The sequence below is a fragment of the Orcinus orca genome, chromosome 2, assembly GCF_937001465.1.
Source record: "Orcinus orca chromosome 2, mOrcOrc1.1, whole genome shotgun sequence".
NCBI classification, from domain to species: Eukaryota; Metazoa; Chordata; class Mammalia; order Artiodactyla; family Delphinidae; genus Orcinus; species Orcinus orca.
The window spans coordinates 160,160,723-160,183,493 of NC_064560.1; the positions used below are offsets into that span (position 1 = coordinate 160,160,723).

Here is a 22,771-nt window from a genome sequence, read left to right on the forward strand (position 1 = left end):
CATGAAAATATACTAGATATACAGCTCAACCTGTGAGAGAATACTTCAGTGCCAGCACAACCCAAACGGATGATTTTCCAATAGCAGACATAAAAAACTGGGCTCAATGACTAAAGAAACAGCATCTAAGTTTGGGGTATTTTTCCTATTGTAAGTATTTTTGCATCTACTTATAACGATTCTGGTGACAAAAATTGAAATATAATTTGAGAGATGTTGGGAATAAAGTCACCCCCACCACCGATCCAATGTATCAGTAAGTCCTATTAAGTCAATCTCCAAAATATACTTTAAACCCATCTATTCCTCTCCACCTTCATTGCTACCTCCCTCTCCCAGACACTACCATCTCATGCCTTAACTACTATAATGGCATCTTATGATGAGTAGGATAAAGACTAAACTCTGCACCATGGTCTGGGCATGAAAGGGCACTGCCAACCTTCCAACCCCATTTTTCCCTTTGCCTACCACACTCTAACTATAAAGACTTTTTTTTTTAGTTTCTAGAATGCTCCCAGAACTTTCCTGCCTGTGGCTTTTGCATTGTCTATTGTCCAGAAGTTTTAAAAGTTATCTCTTGCCACAGCTGATTCCTCAGTTTCCTCCTTCTCTGACCTTCTGATCTAAGTTCCACTATCACCAGGTACTTGCTCAAGAGAACACGTCACTCTGTTGATTTCCTATTTAATGTCAGCCCCGCACCCACCCAAATGTAAGCCCTGCAAGGGACGGATTCATGTCTGCTTTGGTCATTACTATATTGCTAATGTCAGGCAGGCAGTATACCATATTGGTTGAATCAAAGGAAGGATGAATGAATGAATGGGTAAGGTCCTGCTTGGGCGGGGCTGGCATAACCTTGGGTAAAATTTATGTTATCTGTGTTACAGCAGTGGTTTGTGGGGTTACAAAGATAGAATCCAGAAGTGCAGAGACCATAACTGTGAGTATCCCACGCAGACTTTAGAGGAAAATGAGGTCAGCATTTGAAAGGAGGGGAGAACCCCCTGGAGCCAGTATTGGTGCTGAGAATTAGAGGTATGTGAATTATACCCTCCAAGCCTCATGACTGCATTGGTAAGCAAGGATGATTTATGTGAAGGAAAAAGGGACTAGATAGAGAATCAGGATCACCATCTAGATAGGGCCATTATTTCTTAGAGGCACCAAAATGTCTCCCATCTGTGAACTCTACCTCTACAGGCAATTTTGACTTGGATCCATCTTAGGAGCTAATCTATGTCCCACTCTGTGCCCAGGCAAAATTTACTAGGGAGTTGGGGTTCATCGTGTCCCCAAGGAATTGGCATCAAAATATTACAACAACCGGGCTTCCCTGGTGGCGCAGTGGTTGAGAGTCTGCCTGCCGATGCAGGGGACACGGGTTCGTGCCCCGGTCCGGGAAGATCCCACATGCCGCGGAGCGGCTGGGCCCGTGAGCCATGGCCGCTGAGCCTGTGCGTCCAGAGTCTATGCTCCGCAACGGGAGAGGCCACAACAGTGAGAGGCCCGCATACCGCAAAAAATAAAAAAAAGTAAAAAAAATTACAACAACCATTTTGGATCTATATATACATCCAATAGGTGAAGTGTCAAAAATATCTGTCCCTTGAAATAGTAAGTGCTGGGTCATCAAGATTTGGAGCAATTCTCTTCAAGACTGAGAAGGAAACCTTCCCAGCGTCCTGAAGCTGCCATTTAAAAAACAGACCAATATGCAATCTGGGACAATGCTAACCTTGTGACTGTTTCAGAGTAAAAGCCAATGAGGTGAACTGGCTACTGGCAGCCTCATTCTGTGATGCCTAAACCAGGAGAGTACCTTCTATCACTGGGCAGAGTCTCATAAAAGTAGCTTAACTGCTTTGAATAATATAAGATGGAAGGTTCAGTGCCCCCATCTAAATATTTACACTGCATACAACCTCACAGAAGCCAGACTTTATCCAGCAGTTACTGGTCCATCTTGTTGAAAGCTGGCATGGGGGAAGCAGCTACAATTGAAGGGGCATAAGTCCTTATGCCGATTCTGAAACCTGCATTGTGAAAGAAAGATACTGTCCAAAGATCTTTATGGCTTGATTCACTAATTCAGTCTCATGGAAGCACATAAATATGGGACTAGAGCATAACTTTTTAAAAAATTACAGGTAGAAAAGTAAATGGGTCACACTTATTTTGGTTCTCTCCAAAATATTTTAGGACAGAAGCAATATCTGATATAATAATGAAAAGTAATAATAAATATCATAAATGCTAGGTCTATCTGAGAAGACCTCCATCTGGGAGTCTTCTTGCAAATCACTTCCCTATAAGGAGATAAGCTTCTCCCTGCCACAGGGGGCTAAGCCCTGCAAGCTCTGGCTGCTGTAGCTGGTGCCCAGAGAGAAAAGGTGCAGGGGCCCACCTCCCAGGGCACAGGAAGGGATGGAAACAGCTGAGTGCCCCCTCAGTCCCTCTCACTAAAAAACACCATATGCCCAGGGCATGCTCACCAAGGTGTTTTACACTATAGGTCTGGGTTGCTTAGCTCATCTGCTTACAACAAAAATTCTCTTTGGCATGCTTATTGAAAGTGCAAGTTTACGCCCATCCTGATTTTGTAGTTCTGGGGCAGGGGCAGAGCAGGAACCTGCATTTTCAGTCAGCACTTCAGGAGATTGTGAGGCACCCGGTGCCCAGGCAATACTTTGGGAACCACTGGCTTAAACCAGTATTTCTCAAACTGGGGTCACTGGATGCCTTGTTGAAAGTTTCAAAAGATAACTTTTGCATTTTGTACTTTGTTTTCGATAATTTTTCAAATATTAAGAACATCCTGGATTATCTGGATGATAATTTTATAACCAAACACTACCGCAAGACTTCCACTAAAGTTTTACAATCAGGTTGTCCCTCTAACTTTGTCTCAAGCCAATGAGTCTTTACTCAGATCCAGACCTGATCTGAATATCCACACCACAGTAAAGGCTGAATGATATCGTTCATTCACTCAGGAAGGGAATAGAAGAAGGAAAGGAGCAGATTTTGACAAATAACATCAGTGTACTGAATTGGAGGTGTGGGGGGTGGTCTATAGAATGTCCAACAAAGAGTGAGGAAAGGGGCTTGGAGCCCAGAACAAAAGATTCTCCAAAGCCAGAGATCTGGGAGGTGCTACACATGAGGCAGTGGCTGAAAACCTGTGTGGATGAGAGCAAGGAAACGAGGGACAAAGGAAGACAGGGAAAGAACTTGGGGCTAGACAGAGGAATTGGAAGGAAGGTAGCAAAAGAGATTGGGAAAGAGGTCAGAGACTGAGGGGATAACCAGGTAGGAGAAACATCAGGGAGATAAGGGAGGAAAGTTTTGAGACGAAGAGAACAGTCTCCATGTGAGTCGGTATTATCCCTGATTTTACCACTAAAAGAAATAAGTTGCAAAAGTCTGTCCAACATGATATCACTTGTGCAATAAAAAATTGTGATACATAAAGAAAATTTCTGAAAGGAACAACAATAAAACAGAAGCCTGTGGTTATATCTGAGACTTAGGAATGTGAGGTTGGAGTAGGGGAACTTTAGCTTTTTATTTTGTACCATTTCTTACAATTTAAATTATTATTTTGAACATACATTATTTTCTCGCTGTTTTAAGGACTGTTCAGCAGTATGACATTGAAGTACCAGGAAGAACAAGAAAGATGAGACTGAAAAGAGGTCTTTTGGGGGGTAAGAAGGTTGTCGTTGGTGACCTTCATCAGAACAGTTTCAGGTTGGAATGTGAAAGCTGACTGCCATGGTCTAAAACATTGCTTCTCAAGCTTCAATGTGAATAGGAATCACTAGGGGACCTTGGTAAAATGCAGATTCCAATTCGGTAGGTAGGTCTGGGAAGGACCCTGACATTTCTAACAGGCTCCCATATGATATCCACATGGCTGGTCTAACACTATGCTTTTGAATTGCAAGGAAAAGTAATCAGAATGCAGGGAATGGAGGTGAGTACCCAGAGACCACTATTTCCGAAAGAATGTGCCCTAGAAGATGAACCCTACAGCACACTCTAATAAAAGATTCTGCAATAAAATAGGTCTGGAAATACCACACACCCATCCTGATGAGTCACACTGGGTATCAGTGTTTTATTGAGAATTTTTAATTGGCTTTCACTTAGATGTTCCTAACAGGGTTAACCTTGCAACAATGAAAACTTATCTATCCTATCATGTTCATGATAAGCCATCCTAGAGGCTATGAGGAAGCAGAATGATAGGGTAGCAGGAGCTCAGGGGGTGCACAGAGAAGGGAAACTGGAATATGACGAACCAAATCTTGTCTTCAGTGAAACTGCAGCAGAGGTCTCCAAAAGGTAAGAAAAGTCCAAAAACAGACCTTGTTAGGGCATGTGCACACCAGTAAAGCCTGACGTTCCTTGACAGTATGTGCTTTGATGCCGTCAGATATTTGCCAAACCTTATTCTAAATATTTCTGGACCTTTCTAAAACTTGGCCCAGCATCAGCAGAATAACTCCAAAGTCAGGGAGATGAGCATACTTGCGAATGCATGAATCTGAATGCATTTATACTGCCAGAGCCTTCAGGAAACCACAGAAGCTGACCTGACCTCACTGCTGAGGGGAGTCACACTTGACTTGAGCACAATCCTACTGTCCACTGACAGTGATTAAGAACAGCATGGCGATGGCTGGTCAACACTGATCCTCCCACCTGCTGAGATGGAGCAGGGAGACCAGAAGAACTCAGGGCTCCAATAACCTGCTGGCAGCGCTGAGTCATCTGCCCAGAACCTTCAGTGCTTGGCTGCCCCAGGGCCTTTTAGACTCTCTTCATAGATAATGAGGCTGAGCGCTAAGTTTCGGTGGGAGACTGGATTTCAAAGGATCCCTCAGTGCAGAGGAGAGCAGAGGCTATTCACCCTGCCATGACTTAATTATTTGAAAAGACTGCCACTTTCTCCTTTCTAACGTCTAACTTGGCAGCAGAGGGTCCAAGCCTTATGAGGCAACTTGCACAGAGATTAGAATGACACCAGAATCAGCCATTAAATATGCTCTGAAGCCTTTGCATTAACAGCTGTAGTATTCCATCACCTTAGCTCTTCATCAGATGTCTGGTCACTTGGTCAGTTCCAGCTGTCAAACTTGTCTCTCAAATATACTAACGAGGGAAATGGGCCTGCACAATACCATTTTCTCTTTATTAGCCTTCAGATTTACTTACTTTTGAGGATAAATATATTTGAGCAGCACTGTGCACATGGTGACTATTTCACTATGGGGACACTAGTTAGGGGATAAAATGGAAACACATGCGTGTTACAGTACAGTGATATGAAACTATATTCCGAATGACTCAAGCTCTCCTGCTTCAGGACCACAGGGAACTGCAGGTTGTTCAGGCTAATGCTGTTTCCCAAAGCTCCCTGAAAGCTGCAGGGCCCTTTCCCACCACAGTCAAGAGTGGTAGCAAAAGAATCCAAATTAGTTCTAATATTCACCCAACAAATACACATTCCTACTGTTAAGTTTGTCACAGAATAGCCTCCCTATTGCACACACTAAATACACTTTAAACTCTCAGGGATAAGTTATTTGGGAAATCAGGAGTCAATTATATCAGCCCCAACATGATGCCACATGTCTAGGCCTCCGGCAACATGCAGCAGGGTTATCTTTTTATTACATTCCTCCAGTTTCCCCCTTTCCAATGTGTTAATTTTAAAGAATTTAGAAGCCAGCTTCCAATCTATAATGAGAAAGTTTTTGTCCTCTATTTTTAGATGAGGCACTTTAATTGCTACTAACATCATTGAAGTTAGCATATAAACAGGAAGGAGAGGGTGTACTCTCAGACTCATTTATCCCCAAAAGGCAAAATACTTCTAAAAAAACAGAAAGCAGAGGAGATGGGTAAGAGGGGACCTTGAACAGAGTTGTGCTTTTAGGGTTTGTTTTCAAGTTCCACCTGGATGTTCTTCTACCCAGCATCTGGGAAGAGATTGTCTATCTTCAATGTAGCCCATTAACTAGACTGTGCAGGGCCTAATTTATTCATCTGACTCTTTCATTCCTTTCCTGAATTCCATTATACAACTGCAATCCGGTGTGGGGGATGACTTGGGGGGAAGAGTGCCTGGAAGACAAAATAATGACTTCCATTTTTTCTGCATTTGAAGACTTCATTCAACTCAAGATTTCTCATAGGAAAACTATAATGGCCAGATTAAAATCATTCTAAGTTAAAAGTGACTTTAAAATTAATTAGTCACCTTAGGCCTTGCTTAGGCAAGGCTTGGGACTTAGGCTTGGGACTAACTTCCGTCCCTGTCTTTCCTGGCTAGCTGGGACACAAAAACCTTATCAAGGCCCAAATTCCTTGCTGGTTTTGTCATCATTGTTGTTTTGTTTGTTTTTTGGTAAGAGAAAGGATGGCACTGAGATGCTCTTGGCCCATTTAAGAAAGAAGTTTGGCAAAATGGAAGTGCTAATGGTGGGTTCCAGCACCTAGAGGGACTGTAGCCACATCCCATCACTGAGAGGGTGGGAAACTGGAAATGAGACTGGACAATAACAAAACCCCATCCCTTCCCAAGTGAGGAAACCCAGTCCTGGAACGAAAGGAGGGACACATTCACTCCATTCAGGAGATCTTGGAATGTACACAAAACCGCTCATTATTGGAGATGCTCTGGTTCAGCCAGCCCAGAGCAGCTCGGAGCACGTGTTTCTTCCATGGAAGCCCCAGCTGCGAATCTGAATCCTCTCATCTATTCCCCACCCGCCTCGGAATTGTTCTCCGGTCGATTGTTTGACCAGCTAGGACATGACTACAGGGCTAAGGCAGAACCACCTCCCTCTGCTGAATATCTCAGAGCACCCAGGCGAGAACAGTAAGCAAGACAAGCTACTTCAATCAAGAAAGCTGTCACTTTACCTTGTTGCTTATTGAGAAACAGCAGAGGGGGCACGACGCCTGGACCCTGAGGCCCAGGGCCCTTTGTGGCCTGGGAGCTCTGGTCGTAACTCGCTGCTTCCACAGGTGTCCGTGGCACTGCAGGCCCCTCGGGCGCAGGGGCTCCGTCTCCAGAGGGCAGCTCGGAGCAGACTTGGGGGGCAGCCGAAGGGAATTTGAGGAAGGGCCCCGGCTCCGCCAGGCCCTGCCGGTTGTGGGTGCGCTCCTCGGCCCGGGTGCCCGGCTCCTCCCGGATGGCATCCAGGGCGCCCGGCTTCATGGGCGGCGAGTCCTGCTCCCGTTTGGGACTCTCCTCCGAGGCGGAGGAGGCATCACACGACTCGATGATGAGCTCGCTGTCCAGCTCAGCCTCACGCTCCTCCCTCAGGATGCTGTACTGGATGGACGGAGAGGCCGGCGACGGCGGCGGGCCACCCACATGACCAAAGGTCACGTAGCCCGAGGGCAGAGCGTCCTCGGCGGCCAGCGGGTCCTCGGACACCAACTCGATCTCCGAGTCCCCCGACTCCGCGCTGCTGGCCTCGTGGTCCAGGGGGCTAGGGATGGTGGGCAGCCCGGACCTGGCCTTGGCCTCCGGCCTGTCGGCCACCTGGCCCGCTGGCCGTGGACTCTCCGTTGTTTCGAAGGACAACCCCTTTGCTTCCTTAATGGCAGTGATCAGCTCATCCTCGGAGATGCTGCATTTCCCCTGGGATTCTGCAGCAGATGGTTCTGTCGTCCCACAGAGTGAGAAGAGCCAAAGAGGCACACACAAGGACAAGACAGATGGACAGAAAAAGAAGAAATAAAACAAAATTCCATTAGGGGAGGTATTTTCTCGTTGCTTAAAAAATACATATCTCATTAGCACAAAAATAGTGTTTCCAGGGCTATGCTGGAAAGACAGGCCACCTGAACTAAAAGGCTAATTACTGTTATGGCCCAGTTAATCAGTGTTTGATATACCTATCTATCTTAATCTAGCTATTTTTAAAAATGACCCAGCAATTTCTTAGCGTTAGCACCTCGTTGGTTTTTCTGTTCCAATGTGGGAAAGATTCTAGAAGTCATGGTTTTGATTTCTAATCCATTCTGTGAGCAGAGTTTTCCAGTTTCACAGATTTCATTAGATAATGCAATGTATATAACTCTCTAATTTGGCCCACCAATGTCAAAAAATCTGAAATCATCCATTATTCCTTGTCTGTTTCTGTTCATATTCCCTACTTCAATAAGACAAAGAAAGCTAATTTGGATCCTTGTATACAACTTGACTTCTAAGCTTTACATTTCCCATAAGAATCAATACTTTTACTCCCTTTTTAGTGAAAAGTGTAACAAAGTGAAGCAATATAATAGATAGTTTTTGCCAATTCCACCAAGCAGGCTGTGCAGATTACCATACTGCACAACCCCACAGGGCTTCTAGTGGTGGAGCCCACTGTCATTCTTTTTCATCTCTTCACCTCCTCTTGAGAAGAACAATACCCAAGAGTCAACCCCTGTCTACTGGGTGAGTGCCTGCCTTCTGTCTGACGTTTATCCAGATGGCCCCCAAACCTCACCAGCAATCTTACTGATATTTCTATCTTAATTGAAATTACCTGGGATAGCCATGACAACAATTTTCAGGAGCTTGGTTCTCCCCTTGCCCATGCAGCAGGGCCTTATTTCAGAATATTCTAGACAGTGATTTCTGGCCCTTTTGTAAGCAAGAACCACTTGTCATTTCTCCAAAGCTCTGAGGTCACTGGGAGGGATATAGGAGGGGTAAGAGGTAGACTATCCATGGCTAAGTAATCTGTCAATTTAGGACTGTTGGGAGAACCCCAATGGATAAAACATTTTACATTTGTCTAATTCTCTATAAAGCTGAATTGATTTTATCCTTTATCCATGTATCATTCATTCATCTGTTATTTATTGAGAACCTACTATGTGTCGTCACTCTTATAGGCACTTGGGATGTATCAGTGAATGAAACAGGAAACAAAATCTCTGCTTATATTCTAGTGGGAGGAGAACACAATACACAAACAATACATGTAATAAATAATTAAAGTATATAGTATGTTAGAAGATGTTAAGTGCTATGGAAATAAAAAAGTAGAGTAGGGTAATGGAATCAGGAGGGCTGTGACAGGGTGGGGATGAGTTTGCAATTTTAAATAGGGTAGTCAAGGTAGGCCTTACTGAGAAGGAAACCGATATTCAACACTTGAGAAGGTGAGTGAGGGATTCATGAAGATATCCAGAGGAAAAGCATGCCAAGCAGAGGGAACAGATAGTACAAAGGCCTGGAGATGGGAGCCGCAATGATTTATAGATATCACAAGGAGGCAGTTATGTCTGGGGCAAAGTGAATAAGGGGGAGAATAATAGGAAAAGAGGTCAAATGCATTCAGGGAAGGGGGATCATCATGTAGGATCTCATCAGGCTTTTATTTTGAGAGAAATGAGAAACCATTGGAGGGTTTTGAGCAGAGAAGTGATATGATCTATGCTGTTGTTTTTCTTAATAACTTAAAACAACAACATCCTCATTATCTTGCACACTATTTATGTGTAAAAAGATTTACTGCATGATCCCAAACTCTATTTTTATAGAAGTTAGTTCTGTAATAAGTCATGCACATAGTTCCTTGATATGATTACAAGCAGCATGAAAGTATAAAAGCTACATTAATTCTCACTGGTAGGCCAGACGGAGGAGGAAGATGATAGGGAGTAGAGGCTAGTGTGAATGGAGGAACAGCCTGTACTTCCAGAGTACTATCAGTAGCTACATCGTCACAGCTCCACTTGTCGAGCATCTGCTGGGATAGAGGCACTTCACATATGGGGCTTCGAGTCTAGTGGCAGTAGGTTAAGTGACTTGTCCAAGGTCACTGTACTGGTTTTTCTATCTTTGCCCCCTTGGACTTATTCCCATCTTTCTCTGCCCTGTTCTCTGTTCTGAGAGGCTGACCTACATAGAAGGCATTACCTGGAATTGCTTCCCCTCTAGTTTCTGGTTGTTTTCAGCCAATAGGAATCATAGGAGGAGGGGGTGGAGAGAAATGTTAGGGTATTTATACCTGTTGCTGCTTCTGAAGCTCCAGGTTTTGGCAGGCTTTGGGAACGCTGTTCCCTCCCCTTCCTCCTTCGGGTCCAGGGTTGCTAATAGATCCCTAATATTGCCAGTCCTTGAGTGCTTTACCATCTTTTGTTTGTTCTCTTAACTGTCTTTACACATTTGTAAATAGCTACCTCTTTAAACCCTCTTCAGTTACAACCTTTGAGTGTGTCACTTTGTTTCCTCACAGGACCCTGAATGATATAGCCATGTGGCTAGAAATGACTCGGCTTAAATTTGAACTCAAGTCTTTATGTTCCATGTGTTTCTCACTATATCATGCTACATCTGTTCAAAAAGGGGGTGGGGTCTCAGTAGGGCAAATTATATTTTGGAGAATGAGACAAAGAGGAAAAGTGAGCTGCATAACCACATACAAAAGAATGAAGCTGAACCCCTACCTCATGTCATATGTAAAAATTAACTCCACGTGGATCCAACCTAAATATATGAGCTAAAACCAGAAACTCCAGAAGAAAACACAGAAATGAATCTTCATGACCCTGGATTATACAGTGGTTTCTTAGACATGACACCAAAAACATAAACGACAAAATAAAAATACACAACTTGGAATGCATCCAAATTAAACACTTTTGTGCGTTAGAGGACAACATCAAGAACGTAGAAGGACAACCCACAGAATGGGAGAAAATTTTACAAACCATATATCTTATAAGAGACGTGTATCTAGAATATGTTAAAAATTATTACAACTCAGTTATAAAAAGACAAATAACCCAGTTAAAAAATAGGCAAAGGGCTTGAATAGACATTTCTCCAAGGAATATTTACACGTGACAAAAAAGCATATGAAAATATGCTCAACATCATAATGCACCAGAGAAGTGCAAATCAAAACCACAGTGTGTTACCACTTCACACTCACTAGGATTGCTAGAATAACAAAGTCAGAGAGTAACAAGTGGTGGAAAGGATGTGGAGAAATAAAACTCTCATCCACTGTTGGTGGGAATAAAAAATGGTATAGTTGCTTTGGAAAACAGTCTGGCAGTTCAACTATTTAGTTACCATATGATACAGAAATTCCACTCATAAGTAGAGAATTGAAAACCTATGTCCATACAAGAACTTGTACACAGTGTTCATAACAGCATTATCCATAACTGTCAAAAAAGCGAAACAACCCAATGTCCACTAATTAATGAATGGATAAGTAAAATGTGGTATATCCATACGCTGGAATATTATTTGGCCATAAAAAGGAATGAAATACTGATACATGCTACAACATGGCTAAACCCTGAAAACAGTATGCTAAGTGAAATAAGCCAGTCACAAAAGACCACGTATGACTGGAAAGTTAAGCAGACCCCTGATCATAGAAAGGCCTGGAAGCTAGTTTAAAAGTCAATATTTTATCAGGAAGGCACTGGCGGGTCCTAGAAGGGTCAGGATGAACTTAGGAAAGAAAGAATAAAAGAAGGATGACCCATTAAGAGGATACTGCAATAGTCAAGGGGAGGAATTATGACAACCTAATGAGTTGTAGTGGTCATAGGGATGGAAAAGAAAGGATAATTCAAGAGACACTGAAGAGAGAGAAAGCACAGACTTGGGGTCTGCTTCACGTGGCAAGTGAGAAAGAAATGGGGGGTGGTGTCAAAGATCACTCAGAAACAGTGAGCCTGGGTGAGTATAATGAATAGGAATTCCATACTCAGAAACATGGAAGTCAGAACAGTGAGCTGTTTTGATGGGCCAGGGGAAGAAAGTTCTCATCCTGGATATTTCATCCCTTTCCATAGCACACATCCTTCCAATTTCTCATGCTGGCAGCCTCTGTCTAACCATACAAACTGCCAGGACTGACCAAACTCCTACTTGTACAACATTCCTAGGAGACCACAAAGCAGGCAGGCAGGCTCTTGGGCTAAGAGGACCACAGGCGACCCTGCAGGGTAGCCTGCCTTGTGTGCAAACCGGCCTGATGCTGCATCATTCAGGAGACAGGGTGGTGCCCACTCATTCTGCACAACTGGGTGCCCCTGGGTGGCTCTGTATGTGTATGTGATGATTTCATTAACATCTGTCTCTTCACCCTCCCCCACTCTCCCTGACCCCAGACTGAAAGCATCATGAGGGCAAAGGGCAGCCAAGGTGTTTGTTCACTATCATATCCCCAGCACCTAGTGCAATGCCTGGCACATAGGAGGTACGCAACAAACAGAGCTCATGTGAGGACTACCTCAGATCTTAGAACAGTGGTTCTTCATCAGGTGTATGGCTCAAAACTGCCCTCAGAAATTCTGACTTGGGCTTCCCTGGTGGCGCAGTGGTTGAGAGTCCGCCTGCCGATGCAGGGGACGTGGGTTCGTGCCCCAGTCCGGGAAGATCTCACATGCCGCGGAGCGGCTGGGCCCGTGAGCCATGGCCGCTGAGCCTGCGCATCTGGAGCCTGTGCTCCACAACGGGAGAGGCCACAACAGTGAGAGGCCCACGTACCGCAAAAAAAAAGAAATTCTGACTTAGTAGAAGTAAGTCTGAATGGGGCCCAGGCATCTGCATTTTGTAACTCTAAGGGTGATTCTAAAGATCACCTCCAGTTAGGGATGGCAGATTTAACAAATAAAAATACAGGATACCCAGTTAAATAGGAATCTCTGATAAACAATGAATTTTTTTAGTATAAGTATGTCCCATGAAATATTGGTATTTTTATCTGGTAACCCTACCTCTAGCTGAAAACCACTGTGTTAGAGCATTCAGAAAAGAAGGCTCAAGGATATTGCTTTATTTACTCAAGAGTAAGGATGGTATCAGACAGCTGTGGGGTGGGAGGAAAGGGCCTGATAAGTTTCATCTTGGGTAAGTAAAAGTACTACTTTAAAAAAAATCTTTATTATGAGTGAAAGGGGACTCAGTATATAGTGTAGACATTGCCCTCCATTCTTAAAGTGAAGTAAAAGTTTAACAAAGTGCTAGGAGGAATCAGGAGAAAATTTAGAACAAAACAGAGGTTTTCCTACCCTTGTTAAAAACTTATGGGCCTCTAGCTAAGACACTAGTTATGTGTCAGGTCTGACACAGCAAAGCTAGAAACAGTCGTTGAAAATAATTAAATAGAATATAGAAACTGAGGAGGTTAGAACCACCCCACATGGGGAGGTGTGTTTGCTGCTGCTGCTAATTTTGAATGATATAATTCAGATTGATAAAATGGAAGGTGAACATGGGCCAGTCTACCAAGTTGCAGATGCCAGTGAACAACCATGAACAATGCTGCCATTCAGGCCTCCCCTTTGCTCCCAGCTCATTCTCCACTCATCTTCCAGAAGGATCTTTTGAAAACACAAATCTGATTCTGCAGCTCTTCCCTTCCTTCTCCCCACTGCAGCCACACTGACCTTCTAGCTGCTCCTGGAACACACAGGACATTCCCAGCTCCGGGCTTCTGCACTGGCTGTCTCCTCAGCCTGGCATTTCTTCCTCAGGTGTCTATAGGGCTTGCTCTCTCACCCCATTCAGGTCTCTGCTGAAAACCATCAGCAGGGAAACGCGTTTCCTCATGGCCACCCCATCACCCTCTTACATTCTATCTTGCTTTCTTTTTCTTCGTAACCATTTTAACGACCTGATATTACATTATTATTTATTTGTATGTAAGTCTTCTCAATTAGAACGCAAACTCCATGAATGCAGGAAACTTGTTATGTTTCACCACTGTATCCCCAGTGGTATGGAGTAAACGGTCAATACATATTTGTTAAGTGAAAGGATGAATGAATGAATGGCATCATTTCCCAGATTAAAACCCTCCAATGCTTTCCCACTGCATTTGGAACAAAATTCAAATTCTTTATCCTCGCATGTGAAGCCCTGAATGATCGGGGCCCTGTCTACCTCTCCAATTCTGTTCTACGCTATACTCCTCCCTTGCTCCTTTCGACCATCTTTCAGTTCCCAAATAATACAGCCTTGGGGCCTGTGTATTAGTTGTCCTCTGCACCTGGGGCCCCTCTTAACCCCTCTCTGAATTGTGGGCTTCTTCTCATTCAAATCTCAGATCACATGTCACCTCAGAGAGGCCATCCTTGACCCTCTCACACCCAACATTCTATCACTCTTCACAGAATTCATACCCCATGAAATTACACTATTTATTTATGTGCTTCCTTTTATTGACTTCTCCCATTAGCAAGTAAGCTCCGTGAGGGCAGGGACTTTACACATCTTGTTCACTGTTCTCTGGTGCCCAGCACATGTCTGACACATTGAAGTCACTCAATAAGTATTTTTGAATAAAAGAATAAATTTTCAAAATGGGTAGGAGAATCACAGACCTCATCGATGCAAGGAAACAGCAACAGTTTTCAGAGTTTAAACTGATTTACTTTTTATTGCTTATTTCTTTTTAAGGGACACTGGTGTGGTTTTATGGTGGCCTCTTGATTATTGTCCTTTCTGAGGATAACACCTCAAATAACATCCATGACCACCATAATATCCTTCTAGGTGTTTGTGTCAGAAACAACATGCTGCTGATGGGCCAGTGGTCTGGTGCATCAGGGCACTTACTATAGTTTCCTAAAATACTTCACTTGTATTCATCACTGATCTTTGCTTAGAAGAAACTTTCAATATTTAAGCTGTAAGAATTTTTACCTCCGTACCTCATGGTACATTATTTAATATGATGAAAATAATTAAGTATGTTGGAGAAAGTTACAAAATGTAATAATCTATTGGAATTGAAGAAAGTATATTAGACTCCTTGCTTAAGCTTTAGGGTCTGCGGTTAAAACTGTCCTAAATTAGATCCTCTTCTGATTCATAATTCACATAATTAGGATTATTCCCCAAAGTCAGTTGATAATTCCTTATTTATTAAACAGTGAAAAACTCAATTCCTTCTCTTTAGGATGCTTTCCTTTTCCTCAGTTTCTATGTAGGATTACATGTAATTCTTTGTTTGTCTTACCTGTCAGCACAGGAAATGGCAGAGTGAATCAAGACCCAACAGATGTAATAAAGCCCAAATCCTCCAGTGTCTATGGGCACAGTGTCACATGGTACCAGGGGCTCACAAGATGGGGAGGGGGGGGTTAGGGTAACCTCTTGGGATAAAAAAGACAAGGAGAAAAGCCTCAATGACAAACCGAGTCCTCCTATCTCTCCTATTAATTTTATTCTTACGTGTTCTCATGTGACTCAGGTGTTATGGTGTGGGATGTGTGTGGAGAGAGGAGCTGAACATGAGAGGTAATTGTGTAATGGGACAGGGGACTTTCTCTTTCTGGAACAAACCTTACTTAGAATGTTTATTTGAAACAATTGCAGAGAAAACCACTGCCCTAATTCCTTGCTGTCAAATGGCCACCAACAGATCATAAAACTCCAAGATCATGAGAGCCAAATCCGACTTTGTCTTCTCTTGAAGATGCTCCCGAACCCCAGTGAGTCGTGACTACTGAAGAAAAAAAAATTCCCTCCTAATTAACGAATCCTGTATCAAGTCTTTACCATCAGCTTTGTAAACTGTAATTTTCTCAAGAGGCATGTGTCATATAATAAATGGACCAAAACGTATGGGGTCATTTCACTCTTCCTGAAGACTGGCCAAAGTTCTTCTGTAATGACCACCAGACAACCCTGGAGCTCTGTAAACACAGCTTATAATGTAGTTTATATCTTCAGAGTGTCAGTATCTTTATGTCATGGGATAATCGAAGGGTTTTACATGCATTGCCAGAAAAACCACAAGGAGGCTTTGAGACTCAGATATGTCCCTACCTCCTGCTGTCAGTTGGGATAAGTCACACTGGAGTGTGACTATTTCCCTGGTCATCTGTCTCACTGGAAGGCAGGGACTGCTTTTTGTTTGCTTTTCAACTCCAGCATCACCAGTGCCTATTCGAGTGCCTGACCAAAAGAAAAGTGTGTGTTGAGTGAATGAATGAATTTGAAAATCAGGAACTTGGTGCAGTGAGTTTACAGCTGAATGAGTCTGAGGTAAGGCTGGGGAGGGGAGGAATTGATGCTAAAATCTTTAGGGAAATAAGACAGGAAGGACTTCCATTAAATCCCCTCTGTTCTAACACTTGGACTTACTGCATCATCGGGATTTAGAGCAGTCACTCCTAATTGTAAGGGTTTAGATCTGTTTTAAGAGTTCAGTAGAAGCTCTTTTACCTGAGGTGCTGAAAATTGCTTTTTTTTTTAACGTTTTATTTTATATTGGAGTGTAGTTAGCAGTGTTGTGTTAGTTTCAGGTGTACAGCAAAGTGATTCAGTTATACATATACCGATATCTATTCTTTGGAAAATTGTTTTTTGTAAATCAAAAAGGTTTGTAAATTTCTTTTGGGTGGGGTCAGAATTCCAGCCACTGGAGGCAGGGGACGATTCAAGGATCTCTCATTATCCTCTTCATCCTGATGCCTCATGAGCGTTTGAGAGCGATGGAGATAAAAAGGCTCCACTTCTACTACCCAGGATGGTGGCACAGGGTGGGATGGGGAAGCTCTAGCTACCAGTGGTAGCTGGCCTTTCATTAGGGTATGGGAGGTCCCCTTTGTGTTTGAGAGGGGTTTCGATGTGGTTTAACAACACCCTGCCTTGAGTCAGAGTAGAAGGCTCAGGTTGAAAAACATCATAGGCTAGTGAATTCTGAACTTTTTTTATTCTAACCAAATAGGATCTTTAGTTTAAAAAATAAAATTTTATGCAGAACTTCAATAAACTAAAAAGATGAAAATGATGTGCTGAGATTGAAGGGGGAGGGGAGGAGTACCCTTTGTTTAGGTTTACTGTCACTGCCCATTCCCCCCCACAAAAAAAAGACTCTAACCTCTACCCTACCCCCCTTCATTGTTCAGACTTGGAGTTGGGGCCAGGAATGTTAAATGCTCTGTCCAAGGTGGCCCACCTGGTCTGGGAAGAACAGTCAAGGTACTCTCCACGATGCCCAGAGGTCAGGGAGGAGAGCTAACCTAGAAGCTGGCAGCATCTCCTTCTCTGCTCTGAAGAGTAAAGCCACAGGAGGATTTTAATGTCCCCAGCGTGTCATCTTTACCTCTCCCCTCAAATGAAGAAAGAAATATTTTACAAAGCAAATCTGACAGGACTCTAAAAAATCCCAGATGTCAACCTTTGCATAATGGGCACAAGACTGAAAAAGTTATATGTTAATTAAATCAGTTAAATTGAGATTTAAGTATTTTGAATGCAAATCTTCACTCCTTAATGTTCAGTTTTCCATATGCTGGGTTTTCCCAAGGCAGGGAACACCCGTTGCCTTACCTGTTCCAGAAGACGGAGGAGTGACAGATCCTGGGCTGTCATCTTCAGGCTCTGAGACGGTGACTGTGGGGACTGTGTCAGGACTTGGTTTCAGGCAGATATCTTGCTTCTCGGGGGTCTTCTCTGGGGTAGCAGTTTCAACAGAAGGCTCGATCTCAGTCAGCGTGATTTTGACAGGGGCAGTGATCAGAGGAGCACTGTGCTGTGCTTCAGAGATATCGGCTACATATGGTTCAAACGTTGATTCTTCAAATAAATGGTCCTTGAGGATTTTTCCCTCCACAGGAGATGGTTTCTCTGCTTCACGGGCCTCTTCGGATTTTGCTGAGATGTCAGTGTCCTTATTCTTAAAGTCCAAGTCTTTCTCTTCCAACTTGGGGTGACGTTGCTCCTGATATTTCACCTCCTCTGGCCTAGTTATGTCAATGTATTTATAGGCTTCTGCTTTCATCTGGTCCAGGGGGTCTGCTAAGATCTTGTTCACTTCAGTGGACTCTGCAGGAGTCATTTCTATTCCAGAATCAGAACTAAATAAGCCACGAGGCTCCGTCCCAGGCACATCTGGTAAGGAGGGTCCGGGGGTACGCAACTCCTCAGGGCTCTCTGAAGTGGTGATGTGGCTGTTTTCCTTCTGAAGAATTCCAGTGAAATATGTAGAATCCTCCCGAGGTGGGTAACAGATGTCAGAAATCAGAGACGTGTAACACACTCCTTCCCCATCTTTTGCTGCTGTTGAAAAGGTATGATCCATGGCCCTGGAAACATCTGCTGCACCTGTGAATCAAAACGGCAGCAGACAGTGAGGGGGCGCCTGGCACCAGTTCTCGCTCCAGCCTAACCCACCACCCACCCTGGCCCGTGCAGACACAGCATCCTTTCTCCTCAAGACCTCAGAGTTCCTTCGGACCACTCTCATGTTGCTTTGCCTTGTCTCCCTGATAGCCCCAAGCACTGGTATTTTTCTGGCAGCAGACCACATAAGCTGCCACACCCAGAGATGTTGGAGACAGACCCCAGACGACTAGAAAGTTGATTCTCAACATCTGATACTTCAATATACAGTGACTGATTCTTACTTGGTATTATTCAATAGAAGCCTTCTTTGTATCTAAAGTATTAAGGACTCTTTAAACAGAGGTGGAAATATAGGCAAATTCAGGTGTGTAAATACAACAATAGGCTAGTCCACTAGGGAGAATGGTTGCTCTTGGAGACTCAACAAGCTGGGAGAAGGCTCTCTGGTCCAGCCCTTTCATTCAGGGACTCCTGCCCTACCTGGATTGATGCCATCCCTTCTCTTGTTAAAGGTTCTCAGAGAAAGGAACTCCCAGTTTTCTGGTGGCCTCATCCCAAAGTGGTATCACCTTAATGGAGTGCTTCCCTCTTTCTTCAGTTTTCCCCTCATTTTGTTTTTCTTTTCAATTCCCCACCACTACCCACCCTTTGCCTTCCAATGATATTCAAAATGACCCACTGGGAATTTCTTGGTGGGTTTCTAAGAGCAAAGTAAGTTTCCAAGTTTGCGTCTATAGAATGCTTTCACCAGGCCTTCACTTTATTCGTAAACGAGCCAAAATATTCATTAATAGCAAGCAGAAGAAGGAAACCCTTTATTATTTTTCTGTGCTGTAAAATACTGCCAGAGGGGAAGAAAACTAACATTCATTGAGGCCGTATCATGTGCTAAGCAGCAGGATTTTACCTAATTCTTTAAAACTAATTATTTAAATTAAGCCCCACATTCTCAAGAGATCACACATACACACACACTCAGCCCTTAAGACACACTCAAAGAATATTCCAGATTAGGGCACCAACTCATAAGTAACAAAGGTAGTAACAGTAACATAATAATATTAATAGCTAATATTTGAATCTTGCCACGTGTCAGAGTACCAAGCTTTTTATTGACTCATTTAATCATCAAAGCAATCCTAGAAGATAGGTACTATAATTAGCCTCATTTGACAGATGAGGAAACTGAGGAACAGAAGGGCTGAATGACACACCAAAGATCGCACAGGCAGGAAGTGGCTGAGTCAGGATTCAGACCCAAGCAGTCTAGAAGTCAGAAAACCTCGCCTAGTGTCCTTTGTACCTCCTTAAATCAGTCTGTGAAGTGTTTTTTTTTTAAAGTAATTTTGAATCAGTTTTATTACAAATAAACTTAGCTATTTTCTTTTCCTAGCTTTCTCCTTGGTTACATGAGCTACTGTTAGTCTAAGGGGAATGGAAAAGCACAGAGCCTCCACTTCTAGCACTCTTCAGGCTTAGCACCATTGCAGGAGCTTCCTTCTTTCCTAGGAATTCTCTTCATCCAGATACCTGCATTTTACCTGCATACCTAATTCACTCACCACCAAGTCTTCCTCAAATGTCACCTTCTTAAGGAAGGCAACCCTGACCACTCTATCTCAAACTACAACTCACCCTACACTCCCAAGCAACTCTGTCCCTTCCTACTTTTCTCTACTTTTTCTTTTTCCTGTAGCACTTATCTCCTTCTAGTATACCATATAATTAACTTATTTATTCATTACTTATTTAATGATTGCCTCCCCCCGACTTGCTAGGTATGTTCCACGAGGGCAGGAATCTTTGACTATTTTGTTCATTAATGTAGCCCAAAACCTAGAACAGGGCCAGGCACATGGTAGGTACTCAATAAATATTTGCAAAATTAAAGAAGGTAATTTTGAAGTTTAGAATAAAGCATAAATAACACAATGTGTGAGAAGACAGGTTGGAACATACCCCTAATATGCTAGTGACATTCACTTTATTCAGCAAGTAGCCTAATTTTGTGAGCAACAGGCCAGTTTAAATCTGGACATTTCAGCTAGTCTTCTAGTTATACTTCCTTTGTATATGGCAGTCCCGCTTTTCAAGTTAGACAAAAACAAAAACAAACTCAATAACAAAAGGAATAGTAGTAATGATGGGTCTTACTGTCTACCATACATAGACCACCATAGAAAAACTATTCAATTTAAATCCATGTGTGCACAGACACCATTATCCTAAAGGATATTTAAAGCTTCTTTCATTATACGGGCTTAGCCTACATGTAGACCTCACTGGAGGCAGGGAAATCAATGTAGAGATATTTCACTACAGACATTTGGATCCTGGGATTCTCTACCACAATTACCTGGAACCACTTCCACATGTTAATAAGTAATGGTTCACCAGAAAGTAAGGAGGGGTTTGCCACTGGATATAAATAGTCTGGGGAGTGGGGGAGGGGATGCTCTCCTGGGGAAGACACAGTAGATAGTTTCCAGGGTTGTGTCACAGTCATTATCATTCAACTTTCAGTCAATGTTTCTATTGCAGGGGCCACCACAGGACTCCTGACCCTTATAGTCCTGCAGCCCACTGTCTCCTACCACCAGTTATCACACTAAACACAACTGTCACCTATTCAGCAACTGGCCCCAGGGCCCTGCCTTGACTCACTGGATAATCCTTAAACTCTGCAGCCTAGCATTTGAGAGACATGAATGATGTGAATGCCAGCTGGCCACAGCCCTGTCTCCACTACTCCTCTCACTTACCCTCTACTCCAGGCACAGAAAGCCCTTCACAATGTCACACTCACTCTACCAGCCTTTCTAGCCCTTTCACTCTCCAATTCAAACTCTCAGCTCTGGTTAATAAAAACTACCCATCACTTCTCCAACACTTAATCCTTACAATCTCCACATCCAAATCTCCACCTTTAACCTCAAGCCATTAAAGAAAAACAGCTTTAAATGCTACCCACTCCAAGATGAATTTGCTGACCACCCTGTCAAGACCTGACCCCTTCCTATTTTTCTCCCTCCCCTATCCTGTAGCACTTAATTATATTGCTTGTGTCACATGCGTGACACACGACTTCTATATGTCTACGTCATCTCCTGCCAACCTGTCAGTTCCTGGAGTCTGAGGTTCATGTCTTGCACACTATATTGTACATAGTAGGCACCCAATACAAAATGAATAAATGAATGAATGGACCAATCAATCAATGAGTAGGCATTCTATGCAGAACAAACTAATTGATGCAAGTTACAAAGAGGATGTTTTTAATCTATTATGTGAAAGAACTATCCAGAATTCAAGTTATCCAACAATGGGATAGAGCTGAATCTCAGGAACAAGACTGTTATGATCCCAGTGGGCAGGCAGAGAGAGAGAGGCCCAGAATCTGTCTAGGCAGGAACCAGCATTTGGTAGAAAGTTGGATGGGACAACAGCAGAAGTCTCTTCCAACTCTCAGTGATTTTTATACCAAGTGGCTGCCACCATAGTGGGACACAGCTTCCTTTACTTCTTCTTTGCCTGTACAGTGGAATCAATATAATTTTCCCTGAGGTGATGCCACAGAGCTTGCCAAATATATGGCAATAAGTGAGGGAATAGACTCTAGATTACATCTGTATTACTTGAGAGACTATAAATAGAATCAGTTATTGGGAAGAACTCCCACCCCTGAAATTCTCATCTTACCAGCTTCATCTTGCTCAGAAAACCCAGCATAAAATTGGAAGGACTCCTTTGTCACACTCTACAAATACTACCAAGTAGAGGAAGAGGAACAAAGCCGTTTGTGTAAATCACACATTTTAAATGGCACCATGTAAGAACCCTCATAAAAGCAACAAATAATCTAAATACTCTAAATGTGGTCATGTCCCATTTCTTAAATTCAGTTAAATATCCTGAAAGATTCTCAAGGTTCGAAGTTATTGAATTTGAAAATGTGTATACATTACATAGGGCCTGTTAGATACAACTCTTGAAAATAGGAAGTCCTTGCAGACAGTAAATTATATGAGAGCAGAGTCCTGTGGGATCACTGGAAATGGGAAGCAGAAATGAGCCTCAAGGCTCAGGAAAGCCAATTAATCCTTGTCAGCGCTTCCTGCAGAGCTGGCAGCTGTGGGGACTGAGCAGACAGCATAAGCCAGATGCCCCAGGCAGGAACCAATATTGTTACATTGTTAGATACAAATCCACTAAATAAAAGGGCTTTCCTTGTCTAGACTAGAAATTACTACTTTCTTTATATAAGCAAGGATTCCTGGGAACATCTGATTTCCTCATTCTCTCTGGCTATTGCCTTGGCCATCTAGAAACCTGATTCATGTGGAGGCAGATGTACACTGAGAGTCAATGTGTGGACTCACATGTGCCCTCTCGGGAGGTGGCTGGACGGGAGAGCACAGCAAATTTAAAATGGGATTGATTTTCAAATTTTCATTTTACAAGTAACTTTTTAGGAAAGTACTTATAATAAAAGCTGAAGAAGCCATAGGTCACTATTTCTAGTCAAAAGCTAAGTGGAAGAAGAATGAAAATAAGCTAAAACTATTGCCATTAAATCATACGTGCTGATAAAATCAGGCTTTTGTATTCACCGATGTCCTAGATCAGAAATGCTAATCATGA

The 22,771-nt window shown here is 43.0% G+C and overlaps 1 protein-coding gene across 3 annotated transcripts in view; it reads right to left on the reverse strand.

The window, feature by feature from the left end:
• RTN1 (reticulon 1) overlaps positions 1-22,771 on the reverse strand; it is a 413,685-nt gene that overhangs the window by 114,160 nt on the left and 276,754 nt on the right. For all 3 annotated transcript variants that reach the window (XM_049706380.1, XM_049706379.1, XM_004279291.3), the window contains 2 exons: positions 17,336-18,109; positions 6,940-7,689 (listed from right to left, as the gene is read on the reverse strand). In XM_049706380.1, the coding sequence (XP_049562337.1) occupies positions 6,940-7,689; positions 17,336-18,109 (1,524 nt within the window). The remainder of the gene's footprint in view (positions 1-6,939; positions 7,690-17,335; positions 18,110-22,771) is intronic.